The sequence below is a fragment of the Vanellus vanellus genome (assembly GCF_965231255.1).
Source record: "Vanellus vanellus genome assembly, chromosome: 1".
In the NCBI taxonomy this organism is placed as follows: domain Eukaryota; kingdom Metazoa; phylum Chordata; class Aves; order Charadriiformes; family Charadriidae; genus Vanellus; species Vanellus vanellus.
This window is the reverse complement of record NC_138905.1, coordinates 68277360-68293535: the sequence shown is the minus strand read 5'-3', so window position 1 is coordinate 68293535 and position 16176 is coordinate 68277360. Positions and strand designations below refer to the sequence as shown.

Below are 16176 nucleotides of genomic sequence, written 5' to 3'. Positions count from 1 at the left end.
GGGTATTGCACATGGCAGTCAGCGTTTAGGCAACTGAACAGAGTGTTTTACTTGATTATGCGTATGCTTTTTAAGGTGCCTGTTGCAGTGGGCATGGTCAGATGCGGTGGTTTCACTGTAGCTAAGTCAAGACAAAAGAGCCTCCCCACCTGTCACTGTCCAGGCAGACCAGTTTTATCTCTCTGAACCAGTTACTCTTATCCCAGCATCTTTAGTGCTATCTATAGTGGTGGAATTTGCAGTTAAATCCTATCCTTTATATGTTTTGGTAGCAACTTTGGTAGAAGGTTATATTGGTGTGCTTCTTTGGGGGAGAGGAAAGTGGTACCACATTGATGAGTGTTCAGTAAATACTTCTCAGCCTTGCTTTCCCTGTGACAGCCCCCTTAATCTGTATTCATGGCCTGCATTTCTTGTCCTTCATATATATCTTTGCACCTGTCTTTGAATGAATCTGGACTAATAAGTAATCCAGATCATACTGATTCCCTTGGCTGCTATTACCATTTATCACTCTGGCAGTCATATCATAGCAAGTGTTTTCAGCAGTAATCTTAATTTGTTTCTGTGCCACTGATGATGAAACGTTAAACAGTGTTTTGCCTACTAACTAACTTCTGGAAAACTCCTTCAAGAGACACCCTTAATAAATAAAGATTTTTCACCTTGAGAAATGGTTCTTGAGATATATGTTAACCATTTATTAACCCACGTATTCTCTGCTGATAGAGTTTTAAGAAGAATGTTGTATATTGCTAGATTGAGGTCCTAAAATTCTAAACATAACCATATCTGCAGCTACCCCTACATAATCAAACATAATAATTAGTGTTGTTTGAGATATCATTGTTGATATCATGGGGAGACTTTATATTAGACTTTCTTCTTGTTTTTGATACTGGCATATTGTTGCTGAAAACAGATACCTTCAGCAAACTATGTAAGTCCACGATAGAGATTTTCCAGGCCTGTTGACTCTAATCTTTATCCTTCAAACATGTTCTTTAATGTGTTTCCTAGCACCTAATAGAGTGGAAAGCGCATTATCATCCTCATATGATAGGAAGATTTTACTACACTTATTTCCAAATACAAACCAGAAATTTTTACTAATGTTTATTAATGAAATGTTATTATCATCTATTATTAGACCTATAAGGTTGTTCTCAAGGGAGTTCTTTGTTTCTAGTGTATTTAAAACCCGATTCTAATTAAGACATAATTTGTAGGTGACAGAGCTGAGAGCATACGATAATTTCTTAACAGTATTAATTTGTCTTTTTGTCTAAGCATTTTCACCCAGCTAGTCTCTCTCTTCTTCCCCTCCAGCCTTAGGAAACCGGTTCTGTTAAAGTACTATATACATGTGTGTGTTCTTGAAACTTCAACATAATCACTAACCAATAAAATAAATACTATCGTTTTACTGGTTAGGAACCACAGCCTCTTAGTTTCTGAATGAAGTTAGATAATGATCATTTATGTCGAAGCACTCACTAACTTTCAGCATGGCATTTAAATGCAATTATCCATCATAATGAATTGCAAAATAATTGCCATGTTGCATGATGAGTATTTTCTAACACAAAAGGCATTATTAATTATTAAACAGTAATAATTTGCTGTTGTCACTATGAAGCATTCAGCATATGTTCCCTAAATCAAAATCCTTATAATGTGGATCTTGTTCTTATTTGGAAATGCCTGCTGGTTTCCAGACAGTCATGAAAAGCAGCATCAGACAAAACTGACAGTAAGCTAAGGGTTAGGAAATGCTGGGTTTGCTCCTCATTGTGCCATTGACTTGCTATCAGAAATACCTGTCTTTTTGTAAGAGACTCAGGAGTTAATCAATTGAGTATACTGGTTGAATGTCCTTGAATGAATCTCCTGCAGAGATTCTTTTCTGTCTGTTTGCTTTTTTGATTTATTTTTTTTTTTCATTGCAGTGCCAAAACATGAGGATGAGGACAACTGCAGCAGTGCAGTTGGATTTCTGTGAAATTGCCTTCTTTCATTAGAGGGTTTTGCATTTTAATTTCTTTCCTTTTTGAGTTAAAACCCAGGTGTGTTTAAGCAGTGGGCCTGCTTAAGAAACAGTAATTTAAAAGTTGACCATTACAGCTCTGGCTTTCCACACCATGTTGTGTTCTGTTGTATATTACCATCATTACTGTAGTGCCCCTGACACTAGATTGAAAGGGTGATCTGTTTGCAAAAGACCCCTTTCCCCCCACTATTTTAAAATTAACGTTGACCAGGCAGTGCTTAATATTCTGTTTTGTTGGCAGCTGTAGTTAGTTGCAGTTGTACTATTAGAGGTGCAGTGTTTCATCCACCTAATACACATGGTGTATAAAACATTAGGCCAAATAAATTTAGATGGTTTGTTAATTAGTATGTGTCAGACTTGATCGCTTGTGACAGACAAGCTGGCATTGCAGGTAGAAGCTCTGACTGATTATGTGATGATCACATACAAATTCGCAACTGACTGTGATCCCTCAGTCAACTTCCCTTTTTGGTTCCATGGGTGTTTTTTCCTAATTGATTTGTACTGTATGTTACTTCAGAATCTGCTTGATGATGTGGAAGAATTTCACGAGCGTGCTCAAGAAGCTATGATGGATGAGATCCCAGACTCTTCCAAGCTGCAGGAGTTGATAGACATGGGCTCTGGCCTTTATGTAGAACTTCCTGAACTACCAAGGCTGAAGCAAGAACTGCAGCAGGCACGGTGGCTGGATGAGGTGAGGTCCACCCTCTTGGATCCCCAGAGGGTCACCCTAGATGTGATGAAGAAGCTGATTGACTCAGGTGTGGGCTTGGCACCACACCACGCTGTAGAGAAAGCCATGGCTGAGCTGCAGGAACTGCTTACAGTCTCGGAGAGGTGGGAGGAGAAGGCCAAGGTCTGCCTGCAGGCCAGGTGAGTGTTCCTTTGCAAACTGTTCTTATAGGTCACACACTTCAGGGATTCTCAGCCTCTGTTGAGGAGTGTGGTGGAAAGTAGGGGTTCTGAAGGTGTAGTTTTTTACCTCCCAGCAGTTTGATTGCTCAAGAGTTGGTTTTGAGGTTGTTGATGAGTTGCAGAAGAGTTGATTCCCCGTCATGTTGCACAGTGGCAGGAGGCTGTGAATTGCCTCTGCCTTTGTTATTCATCCCCCTCATCAAAAAACACTGAGTATGCTACACAAGACAGCTTCCTTGGTGTTAAGGAATTCTGATGTTGTGCCCTTTTGAACTTGATTGTGTGAAGTCCATCAGCTTTCTCACCTCTCCTGTTATTTGGTAGCTAGTAGCACCCTCCAAGAATAGAGCCATGGTATCCTACACTGCAGTGCAGTGATGATATTGCATCACCAGCCTGTCAAATTTATGTCTTTAGTTGACTGGCGTTTTGAGAGAAGGCTGGAATTGGGTTTTTCTTACTCTAGACCACGTCAAAGTATGATGGCTCTGGAGGGCATCGTGAATGAAGCAAAGAACATCCCTGCTTACCTGCCCAATGTGCTAGCACTGAAAGAAGCCCTGCAGCGGGCTAGAGACTGGACAGCCAAAGTGGAGGCCATTCAGGTAGGCTTGCAGCAGGGGCTGGAATCTTCTGCTTCCATCTTTTTATTTAGAAGTGTTCTCTATTCCTAGCCACTGTACTCGCAAAGGTGACCTGAAGGAAAACCTTACTATAGCTGTTAAATGTGCTTACCATAGTTCGTGTGCTTGAATTTCTTTGTCGTCTTGTGCTGCTGTTTCCCCATTGGCTATCCAGTTTCTGTTTCCCTTCTGTGTATGCACTTCATGGGGGATCCAAAAGACAGCAAATTCATTAAAATACAAATGTAACTCTTAAAGGACCTTACTTGGTGTTGAAACTGTTCTGCCTACTGTCAGTGGAAATACTTAGCTGCAGCGGAAGATACTCTGCTCACAGGTGTTCAGTTTTGGAGCTGGCTACGGAAATGTTCTTTTTCTTTATTCTGCCCAAAATGGTGTAGGATTTATGGCACTGATGGTGAAAATTTTCTATCTGAACTAGATGAAGTTATGACATTGTTAGTTCAGTAGCCTTCCCTTCTATTGCTCTACCCACTTAGCTTGATTCAAAAGGGACATGGCTTCTGTGATATTTCTAGGTGCCGATCTCTGGACTGCAACTGCTATTCTTGTATCAGATACTTGTTGGGAACTGAAGTGAGAATCCCAGTGGATTTCACATCAGCTCCTGTACAACTCTCAGATGTTGTAGGATGCTGTTAAGCAGACAGCATTTAGGACAACCATCTAGAAATGAAATGTTGTCTTGCTCCATAAGCCAGCTGGCCGTGGCTGTTAAAATAAAAAGTGTATGAGATGTTTTTTAAAAATATCAGTAAGACTGAAACCCTGCCCTCCTGTCTTTTCCTATGGAACTCTATTTTAGTCAGTGACAAAATAGTGTATGGCTTGAAATTAAGATGGCCACTGATACAATGCTGGAATCATTGGCTTAAAAAAAATTTTTTTTACCCCAGAACGGAAGCAACTATGCCTACCTGGAGCAACTGGAGAGCTTGTCTGCCAAAGGCCGCCCAATACCAGTGCGTCTTGATGCCCTGCCACAGCTGGAGTCACAGGTAGCTGCAGCACGTGCCTGGAGAGAGCGCACAGGAAGGACCTTCCTGAAGAAGAACTCAAGCTACAGTCTGTTGCAGGTGAGCAACAGGCACTTCTGTGGCAGCCTTCAGAAACTGATCGTGGTGGCCCTCTATGGTCTGGAGGGAACAGCTGGTTCAATTACAAAAGATTACAGCTCCTTTTGAGAATAGAATAGAAAACTTCAGCTGTTCTCAGGTGGAAAGAATGAAAGAGGCAAAAAGTCTGTTTGGCTAGTCTTGTTTTATGTATAGACAACCTCAACTGTTACTTTTGAAGAAATACATTAAAATTATTTTTGGGAGGGAAAGAAAAGGATTTATCTTTTTCTGTAATTGTAGAAATGCAGGCCTGAAATGGACATAGAATGTGTCTTTAATTGATGAATGTTTTAACTTGTTCCACTGTTTAAATTCTAAGAAAATGGATTAGATATTTTATAAGCTGTTTAACTATAAGAAAAATTAAGTCAGCTACTGATTATTTCACTTCAATGAATGTGGTCACTGTCTTTGTTTTAATAAAGATCGTTCATGTGTGTGAAGATTTATCATATCTACTTGACAGGCTTCCCTTTTCTAGGGAAAACAATTCCAGTTCTTTCGACACTTTCTTGTAGGCTGTATTTTTCATACGCTTATCTTGTTGCTATTTTCTGCAGTTTGTCTTCACTTTTAGTGTGATGTCCAAAACCAGACAGAATCCTGTCACTCTGGCATCCCTAGGGCCATGTGAAGTGCAATAATTACATCTTGTGTCTCAAAGGGGGTACTGCTGTTTAATGTTTCCCAATGGGGTCTGCCCCTGCTGCAACAACATTACACTGATTTCCGTTTATGATGCACTGTAGGTGCAAATTTTTTTTTGTATTTTTCTGCCTAACTAATTATTTACTATGTTCTGGTTTTGCATTTCACTGTTTTCCTAAATGTATTAATTTGAGCTTTTCTATATTGAATTTAATTTGCTAAATTTTATATTTAAGTATGCATTCCAACTCATGAAGATTACTTAAATTTTAATTATTATCCTTAAAAGTGCTTTGCAGGCTTTCCTGTTTGATATGAAAAGGCTTGTAGCATATTTTTCAGTTTTGTTTCAGCCACCAAATTGGTGATGTAAGTATGAAATCATGTCAGATCTTTAAGACTTGCAATTGATGAAAACACTTGAAGTGAATGTTAAACTACTGATACCTGTGTACAGTATTTCAGTCAGCTATATGTATGATAACTTAATCTGAACAGAATTTGTAATTTAATTATGAAAACAGTGGCTTTCAAGTTGACCTGCCACATCACTGTGATGCTGATTACATTCAAATTCCATATTTATGAAATAATTGTATCCTTTTCTGTTTATTTCTTCTCTTCCTAGCATTAATTGACAGATATCAAAGGTGTTAGATTGCTGAGTATTTTTTGCTCTCTGGTGACTCTGTTGTAATGACTTTAATAGGTGTTCTCATATATGTTCCTGAAATCATAACGTTATAGATTAGAAGTTTTTTTTCTGTTCTTGGCATCCTTGGCTCTGACAGTGTAAATTTTCTTGGTGGTTACAGGTTCTGAGCCCTCGGACTGATATTGGTGTTTATGGGAGCAGTAAGAATAGGCGGAAGAGGGCAAAAGAGTTGATGGAGAAGGAAAAGGAGAAAGATCTTGACTTGGAATCCTTAAGTGAACTGGAGGATGGGCTGGAGGAGGCCAGGGACACTGCAGCTGTGGTAAGGAGCAATTAAAAGCAGTGTCTCCTGATATGTGGGTTTGCCTCTAATCTGTGTAGAAATCTTGCAGAAGAACTGATAAATGAATGTCACTGAGACAAATATCTCATAATATGATGTTTGACACAAGAATATAGTTCAGCTTTAATTGCAGGGAAAGTAGAGGGAAGCACGGTTCAGAGTATAAGTGCTTGTATTTAATATGTATTGGGCTATGTGTAAGACTTAACTGCTCTTGGGTTAATACCTGTGGCTGTTCATCTAATATTATTAACATTTTTTGAAATCAGATCAAAATAATGTGGAATGAGGCACAGCTCTACCTTAAACACTACCAAGACATATTTGGTTAGGTTGTTATTAAGGGCAGTCTGTACGTGCTTGTTCATAGAAACCGGGCTGGGGGGAATATTATATTTGATTCCTCCTTGTTGGGAGAATATTGATGCAGCTTATCAAAGGAATTTTCTGTCAACTGGGTGCCCGTTTTCTGGGAACAAAGGAAATATCTGCAAGGTCATTAATGTGGCTTGTACACAGTCCGTTTTACCTTAGTATGCTTTGTTATAGTTATTTGAATGGAGACACTGAGGAAATGCAAGTTGCTTCTGGAAGATACGTGGTCACTCAGGTGCTTCTGGTGCCGAGTCAGTGTTGAAACAATGCTAAGCTGCATTGTCCTGGTACAAAAGTGGATGGAACCAATTTTGACTTCTTTCCTGGAGTCAAAACCTTTTCTTCTGGTGGCCTTACGACAGATTTAATTATGAACTTCAGAAACTTTGTAGATATGGAGAAGGTTATCTAATGTTTACATAGAATCTCTGTCACAAGGACGTAGGAGAGTAATGACTAATTGAGTAGGAGGTGTTTTAACTAAATTTTTAATTAGGTCACACAATTCTGAAATTTTGGGCTAGTTTAACTAGGAAGATATCTTGATATGATTTTTTTTTTATTTTCCTACATTGCTAATAAAATGTGATGTCTCTTAGCTGTGAAGGTCATGATCTGTTTTTGTCTTTGCTGGGTAGGTGGCTATATTCAAGGAGCGGGAACAGAAGGAGATTGAAGCCATGCATGCTCTCAGGGCAGCTAACCTGGCCAAGATGACTATGGTGGACCGGATCGAAGAAGTCAAATTCTGTATCTGCCGTAAAACAGCTAGTGGATTCATGCTACAGTGTGAGCTGTGCAAAGACTGGTTTCATAGTGGCTGTGTGCCCCTTCCCAAAACAAGTTCTCAGAAGAAGGGCTCTAGTTGGCAGGCCAAAGAAGTGAAGTTTCTGTGTCCGCTTTGCATGCGTTCTCGAAGACCACGGCTTGAGACAATACTGTCTCTGCTGGTGTCCCTGCAGAAGCTGCCTGTACGGCTACCAGAAGGGGAGGCATTGCAATGCTTGACAGAACGTGCCATGAGTTGGCAGGACCGAGCGCGGCAGGCTTTGGCCACTGATGAGTTGTCGTCTGCTTTGGCTAAGCTTTCTGTGCTCAGCCAGCGAATGGTGGAGCAGGCAGCACGGGAGAAAACAGAGAAAATAATCAGTGCAGAGCTACAGAAAGCAGCAGCTAACCCAGACCTGCAGGTAGGGATATGGATATCTTGCTCCTTGCCGTGCTTGTCCTTCTTCAGTGTGTTGAAATGCCTTATCTTTCTTGGAGAAGCTTGGGGGAGAGGGGAGGGCAATTAAAAGTTGAGAATTAGACATATCAAAATTATTTAGTTTGGTGCTCCTTAGCCTCAAGCTATGGCTGGCTTCAGCCAGTTACAGGCTGCTCCAGGAACAGGTCTGGTGCATTGTACTCATTGTCAATAGCAACTGCTGAAGGTGGTTGTAAGAAACAGCAGTGGCCACTTTGGTGTCCAAATGCCATTTCCCTCTTGACATAATCAAAGATCTCAATATTTGTGATTTCTCATGGATTGTCATTCTCAGGCATTTGGTGTCTTGTTAGTAAATTTTGACGAGGACTGTAGGCAATCACTGGTACTTCTATGGCTGACTTCTATGTCTTGAAATTGAGACCAGTAATCAGATGAAGCTGTGGTGAAGAAGTTTGTACAACCATAGACTATAATTTGGTAGCACTGAGCAGTAGTATCTAGATCTTTCTAGTTACTATTATTCAAAACCACATAAATAAAATCTAATAGAATCTTTTCCTTGGATATTTCCCTATTTTCTTCACATCTTGCTGTAACTAGGCTTTTCTGTGACTGTCCAATTATCCTCAGGCCAAAAGAACTACTGTATTCTTTGTTAATAACTCAGGTTTTTTTATAGACTTTACTGGAAATTTTATTGTTTCATTCCCATACTCCATTTTTCTTTTAGGGACACTTGACTAGTTTCCAGCAATCGGCCTTTAACAGAGTGATAGGGAGTGTGTCCTCATCTCCACGGCAGACTTTGGATTACGACGATGAAGAGACAGACTCTGATGAAGACATCAGGGAGACGTATGGCTATGACATAAAGGTAAGTAATCCAGCGTGGCTTGTCTGCGTGGAATTAATCCAGAGCATCTGGTTTTTATTAATTCAATTTATTTCAGAATATTTTTCATATCTTAAGCTATCTCTGTACATTCTCTCGGGGCTGCTGTTACAGAACAGGTACTTGTTGATTTTATCTGAATGCCTCAGCTCTGGACTATTGGGAAGGTTTGTAATGTTTTTATTCAGAATTTCCAAATGTCCTGTTGTTGAGTTTCAAAAAGTGGTTTTTAGTGTTAAGGAAAAAGATATACTTTTCAAGGTATTTGTATTTATAATACCATAGAGGATGAACGTTGTCTTTATGCCCCATTCAGAGATATTATGAATCATAAATATGAGTAAGTGTCTATATGGAGAGCTCTTCAACAGTTTTTGCTACAGCAGAGAATTAATCTTTGAAAACTGCACGCCCTGATGGGCTAGATGGAAATGATAAAGAACCTGCTAGATGGAAATGATAAAGAACTACAGGGTATATGCTTGGAGAAATCCCATGGGAGAGGGCTCTAGAGGGTAAGGGGGCTCATGAGAGCTGGCTGCTATTTAAGCGTCACTTCCTCCAAGCTCAGGATCAGTGCATCCCAAAGAGAAAGAAATCAGGCAAGGGAAGAAGGGAGACCTGCATGGCTGAGCAGGGACCTTCTGAAAAAGCTCAGGTGGAATAAGGGAGTTTATAATAGGTGGAAGAAGGGGCTGACTGCTTGGGAGGAATACAAGAATGCTGTCAGGGTATGCAGGGAGGAAACAAGGAAGGCCAAGGCAGCCTTGGAATTGAACCTGGCGAGGGATGTCAAGGCCAACAGGAAGGGTTTCTTTAAGTATATAGGAGACAAAAGGAAAACTAGGGAAAATGTGGGCCCGCTGTTGAATGAGACAGGTGCCGTGGTGACAGATGATGCAGAGAAGGCGGAGTTGCTAAATGCATTCTTCGCTTCTGTCTTCACTGTTCGGGCCAGTCCTCGGGAAACCCAGACTTTGCAGGTAACAGAGAAAGTCTGGAGGGAGCAAGACTTTCCTTTGGTTGATGAGGAGCAAGTTAGAGATCAGTTAGATAAACTGGATATCCACAAATCCATGGGCCCTGATGGGATGCACCCTCGAGCTGGGGGAAGTCATTGCTGGGCTGCTCTCCATCATCTTTGAAAGGTCCTGGAGAACAGGTGAGGTGCCTGAGGACTGGAGGATAGCTAATGTCACTCCAGTCTTCAAAAAGGGCAAGAAGGACGACCCAGGAAACTACAGGCTGGTCAGCCTCACCTCCATCCCTAGAAAGATGATGGAACAGCTTGTGCTGGGTATCATCTCAAAGCACCTGGATGAAAAGAAGGTTATCAGAAGTAGTCAACATGGATTCACTAAGGGGAAGTCGTGTCTGACTAATCTGATAGCATTCTATGATGAAGTGACTAGATGGGTGGATGAGGGGAGGGCAGTGGATGTTGTCTACCTTGACTTTGGCAAGGCTTTTGAGACTGTCTCCTACATCATCCTCACATGCAAGCTTAGGAAGTGCGGGCTAGATGAATGGACAGTGGGGTGGATTGAGAACTGGCTGACAGATAGAGCTCAGAGGGTTGTGGTTAGTGGTGCAGAGTCTAGTTGGAGGTCAGTAACAAGTGGTGTCCCTCAAGGGTCAGTACTGGGTCCAGTCCTGTTCAATATATTCATTGATGATCTGGATGAAGGGATAGAGTGTACCATCAGCAAGTTTGCTGATGACACAAAACTGGGAGGAGTGGCTGACACGCCAGAAGGCTGTGCGGCTTTACAGCGTGACCTAGACAGGCTGGAGAGTTGGGCAGGGAGGAACCTAATGAAATTCAACAAGGGTAAATGTAGGGTACTGCATCTGGGGAGGAATAACCCCATGCATCAGTACAGGTTGGGGGCTGACCTCCTGGAGAGCAGCTCTGTGGAAAGGGACCTGGGAGTCCTGGTGGACAACAGGATGACCATGAGCCAGCAATGTGCCTTGGCGGCCAAGAGGGCCAATGGCATCCTGGGGTGCATCAAAAAGACCATGGCCAGCGGTCAAGGGAGGTCATCCTCCCCCTCTACTCTGCCCTGGTGAGGCCGCATCTGGAGTACTGCGTCCAGTTCTGGGCTCCCCAGTTCAAGAGGGACAGGGATCTGCTGGAGAGGGTCCAGCAAAGGGCTACGAAGATGATTAGGGGATTAGAACATCTTTCATATGAGGAAAGGCTGAGGAACCTGGGTCTCTTTAGTGTAGAGAAAAGAAGACTGAGGGGGGAATCTTACTAATGCTTTCAAATACTTAAAGGGAGGGTGCCAGAGGGATGGGAGGAGTCTTTTTTCAGTGGTGCCCATTGATAGGACGAGGGGTAATGGGCACAGGCTTGAACATAGGAAGTTCCATCTTAACATGAGGAGGAACTTCTTCACTTTGATGGTAGTGGAGCACTGGAACAGGCTGCCCAGAGAGGTTGTGGAGTCTCCCACTCTGGAGACGTTCAAAACCCGCCTGGACGCTGTCCTGTGCAACCTTTTGTAGGTGACCCTGCTCTGGCAGGGGGGTTGGACTAGATGATCTTCAGAGGTCCCTTCCAACCCTGACTATTCTGTGATTCTGTGATGTCTTTTTATTAATTTCCCTATTAGTCCTGAACTTCCTTTAATCTAGTATAATATGATATCCAGAACATGATATTGTACTCGATATAACTTTTACTATGTAGGAAGAAATATCTTCCTCTTTCTTTAATATATTTATTCTACCTTTTCATCTGGGCAATTTAATTCTGAATTTCCCACTTATAGTTTTGTACTGGAATCTTTAGTGTGCACTTCACTTCCTTTTAAACGTGTAACTGAAAGCCAGAGAGAGATTACCATTCTTAAAATTCCCTTTTTATGTCATGAAATGGCAGTGTCTGGGTGGTACAATTTCCTGAGTTGGCCATATTGGGACCCACACAGCTAATCTTCAGGTAAATATTGTCAATAACTGCTCTACAGACTTTCTCTTCTTTTAGGCCAGCCTTTTGGGTTTTATTGTTTTCTGAAAGATTTCAGTCTTACACAGCATGCTAAGTATGTTTAACCTGTTGACCAGTTTCATCACAAATGTGATGGGGTATATAAGTTCTGGAAAGTGCTATAGATATAGAGAGCTGGTTGAGGAAGTTATTAATTTCACCTGCAGGGGTGAGGAGGAAGAGGGGAGAAGTGAGTACTAGTAGGCATCAGGGAATCTACTCAGATGGGCTTGCACGTTCTCTGGATTCTCTACCTAGTGTAATGCAAAGTCAAACAAAGCTTCTCCCACTGCTAAGAGATTCTTAACCTCTTCTCTTGACTGATCCACCTGCATCTGAGGGCATGTGTCCCGTTTCAGTGTGATGCATCTAAAAATCAAGTAGCCGTCTGACACAATGCATTGAGCACAAGCCAGTGCCGCCATTATTCTGTTCATGGAAGTATTCACAACGGTCTCAAGTATTACGTCTCTCTTCCTTTTGGTGTTTGGTCCTATCTTAAAATGGTTTAAGACTGCTATAAAAGTCCCGATCCCAGGGCAACATTTGATTGTTTGCCATTGCGTGGTCATCTATCTGTTCACAATTTGTTGCTCTGCAGGAATACACCTTGTTTTTTCCTCACCTGTAAGATCTTTAATAATTTCTTTCTTAGTAACTATTATTTACTCAGTATATGCCTTCTTTAATAAAGATACCATTCTTTATGGTCTTGCAGTCACATTTTTCAAGCAAACAAGTTATGTAGGCTAAGAGCTACCCTCTTGCCATTATGTTGACTTCTGAGGACCATACATGAGTGACTGCTTATTGAGGAAACCTGTCAAGTGTTCCTTACAAACTGGCTATAAATCTATTGATCTGTCTCCATAGAGATATCCACTATTTAAATAGGGACGTAACTTGTACCTTTTGCACACAGTCTTGGTGTCTCTGATGGGGTGCTTCAAAGCAGGATTTTAGAAGCAGCAGACTGGCTGGTCTTAGTAGAATTTACTTTGAAGTAGGTATTTTCTGGATCCAGATGTTGCATGTTTTCTGTGGGTCTTTTTCAGGACAATGCCAGTGTAAAATCTTCTAGCAGCTTGGAGCCCAATTTGTTTTGTGATGAGGAAATCCCCATTAAATCAGAGGAAGTGGTGACACACATGTGGACTGCTCCCTCATTCTGTGCCGAACATGCATATTCATCTGCTTCTAAAAGCTGCTCACAAGGTATTTGCTTTTCTACACATTGAGATAAAATTGAACAGATAGCTGGGATGAGCCCTCAGTAAGGAGGGGAAGTGCTCTGTTACCTGTGCTAGTTGTAGAGGATATGTTGTCTGTAAGAATGTACAGTAGAGTTACATTGCGGTTGTTTCCTAATGTCTCATATATAAACCTATGTAAATGTTTTTTTTTGCTTGGGATTGTCTCCCTCCTTAGATAAAGTATGCCATTTCTTTTGGTTTTGATATCTTCCTTTTATCCTTATGTGACTTGCCTCCTGTCTGAAAGGTTCTAGCACTCCAAGGAAGCAGCCTCGGAAGAGTCCACTGGTACCTCGCAGTTTGGAGCCCCCTGTATTGGAGCTATCACCTGGAGCAAAAGCTCAACTAGAAGATCTAATGATGGTAGGAGATCTACTAGAGGTATCACTGGATGAGACTCAGCACATCTGGCGGATTTTACAGGCTACTCATCCACCCTCCGAGGACAGGTTCCTTCATGTCATGGAGGTATGGAACTTGAAATATTCTAGTATAGAGAGAAAAAAAAACATGTTATTTTGGTGTTTTTTTTTTTTTTAAATATAATCTTGCATAGTTGAGTGCTTAGTTACTTGACATGTTTGGATTTCAACTGGGGAATAGTAGATTACAGAAAATAGCAGAATAAGAGATCCAAAAATTCAGTCCTCGATCACTGATGCTGTAGCACTGTCCTCCACAGTTAACCATATTTAGAACAGTTTTCTCAGGCAATTCCATATGCATACCTTATTTTAAAAAAGATAAGGTTAGGGAGGGAAATGCTGTTCTTGATTATGCTCAGAATCGGAACTGATCTGCAGAAGAATTACAGGAAACATTTAGAAAGATGGAAAGTCTACACGTAGCATATATAACTTGATACTTGTATGTTGTTGAGCTTCCATTGTTACTGGGAAAATAAAACTTTTTTTAATAAAACACGATTTAGTAATGCAGGTAATAAGATTCCTGTTCTTCCTCAGAATAACAGATATAGCAATTTTTTTTATTAATATACTGTGAAGATGTGCTGATCTCTTTGCTCAGCTGACAGTGAATGAGGCAGGCTTATCTGCTGATTCTGAGGTCTAGTCCAAATCACTTAGCCTCATTCAAGGAGTGGCTGAGGGGGGTGTGCAAGTGAGGGGGGTGCACTGGAAGAGAAGGTAAACTCTTGTGTTGAAGAGCTGTACTGGAACCCATCCTTTTATCATCTGTCAGCTGAAGATGGGGGTCACTGTGACCATGTGTATTTATGGAGTGTATGATTGCTATTTGAGTTACTGAACTGGACAGGAAATATATTGAATATGGTTCTTTCTTGACTTTTTGGTAGTGTACACTAAGGTAAGATGGAAGGTTACATGCTGTGAACAGGGAGGTTAGATGGGTATATTAATCAGCTGTCTCATTTTCTGAGTGCCGTCCATATACAATGGATAAGTCAAGGTGTTGCCAAACTGCCATCAGTTGGGACAGTAGTATAAAGAAGACCCTGCCTCCAACGAAATACTGCTTTACCATGTTTTGACCCAAGTAATTCACTTCATAAGCGTAATGCTTTTTTAATGTAATGGATTTGGCATGGAATTGATTGAAGAACAGTTTGAATGCCAGCAAATAGCAATTCATAAATAGTACACCAGACTGTTACATTGTTAAGCACAGCTTTTTTTGGGTGGTGGTGGTGGTGGTAAGAGAGAGGGGGTGTGTTATGACTTTTTTTGGTTAACCCATATGAACACTTGTTTGACCAGAACTACTCATTTTGAATTGAATACCTTTCTATATCTATTTACATGCAAAATAGACACTCTTGTAAAATAATCTTCAGAGGATTTGTTTTGGGGTGGAGTAGCTATATTAAGTAATGCACAGTAAATACTCTTTACTGGCTTATAGTATGTCCTTAGTCTATTAATAATTATCAAGGTTAAAGTATATAGCTGGATTAACTGAAATTGAGTCAGCCTTATTTGTACAAAGGAGCTATACATGTGAATCTTTCGGATATAAATAGGACTTGTCACTGTGGATGCTACCTGCAGTGACAGAGCTTGCCAATTTTAAGCCCCACTTCTGATCTGAATCTACCATTTAAGAGTTGTTAATGACGCCAGGATATTTACAATATGTGCCAGTTTGGAAGCTATTCAGATAATGGATCTGTTACTTTCTTCTCTCGCCTGAGTTAATGATACATTTTAAGAATTCACCAATTGCTCTTTCTTAATCTCCAGAATAGGAATTGCTTTCTCTCAAAAATAATTACAGGCAAGACTGACCTAGGATGAAAAATAAGCAGGAGCATCTAACACATGATTAAACTTCTCAACTTTTATTAAAAAGCAATGTGAGAAGGGAGCTGTAGTTATTGCTTATTCTGCCTCCTTACCCTTGCTGATGATTTACTTTTTCCACTGGACATTTTTGATTCATTGTGCTTTCACACAGTTGATACCGCTTAGGATTTTTTTCTATTTGAAAATAAAGTTGAGCCCCTTTTGGTTTAGAATTTGTAACAGTATGTTGTTGAATAGGTTTCTTCATACCATGTCAGGCTAATGGTGGAGGTAAGTACATCTCTTAAACCACGGGTTTGCAGTATATGGAAATTTGTATGTGGAAAAAAAAATCTCTTTTCACCTTTTCTGTGAAGGATGACAGCATGGATGAGAAACCATTGAAAATGAGAGGGAGAGACTCTTCTGAGAGGAAACGGAAACGAAAGCTGGAGAGAGCAGAACAGTTCTTTGGAGATATGAAACAAAAATCTAAAGAGCTGAAAAAACTGGAAAAACCCAAGAAGAAGAAGCTAAAACTCACCATGGATAAGACAAAGGAGCTGAACAAGCTGGCAAAGAAACTGGCTAAGGAAGAGGAGCGGAAGAAAAAGCGAGAGAAGGCAGTTGTGGCAAAGGTGGAACTAGCAAAGGAGAGCACAGAGAAAAAAAGAGAGAAGAAGGTTCTAGATATTCCTTCTAAGTATGACTGGTCAGGAGCGGAGGAGTCAGATGATGAGAACGCTGTATGTGCTGCGCAGAACTGCCAGAGGCCCTGCAAGGACAAAGTGAGTTTTTGCTTAGT

The 16176-nt window shown here is 40.9% G+C and overlaps 1 protein-coding gene across 1 annotated transcript in view; it reads left to right on the top strand.

Moving 5' to 3' along the window:
• The window catches only part of KDM5A (lysine demethylase 5A), a gene marked incomplete at its 5' end in the record, with an annotated part of 52685 nt that overhangs the window by 31440 nt on the left and 5069 nt on the right, over positions 1 to 16176 (top strand). The window contains 9 exons of the mRNA XM_082492512.1: positions 2574 to 2929; positions 3438 to 3576; positions 4512 to 4691; positions 6197 to 6358; positions 7393 to 7944; positions 8695 to 8838; positions 12910 to 13069; positions 13355 to 13575; positions 15749 to 16159. Coding sequence (XP_082348638.1) covers positions 2574 to 2929; positions 3438 to 3576; positions 4512 to 4691; positions 6197 to 6358; positions 7393 to 7944; positions 8695 to 8838; positions 12910 to 13069; positions 13355 to 13575; positions 15749 to 16159 — 2325 coding nt within the window. The remainder of the gene's footprint in view (positions 1 to 2573; positions 2930 to 3437; positions 3577 to 4511; positions 4692 to 6196; positions 6359 to 7392; positions 7945 to 8694; positions 8839 to 12909; positions 13070 to 13354; positions 13576 to 15748; positions 16160 to 16176) is intronic.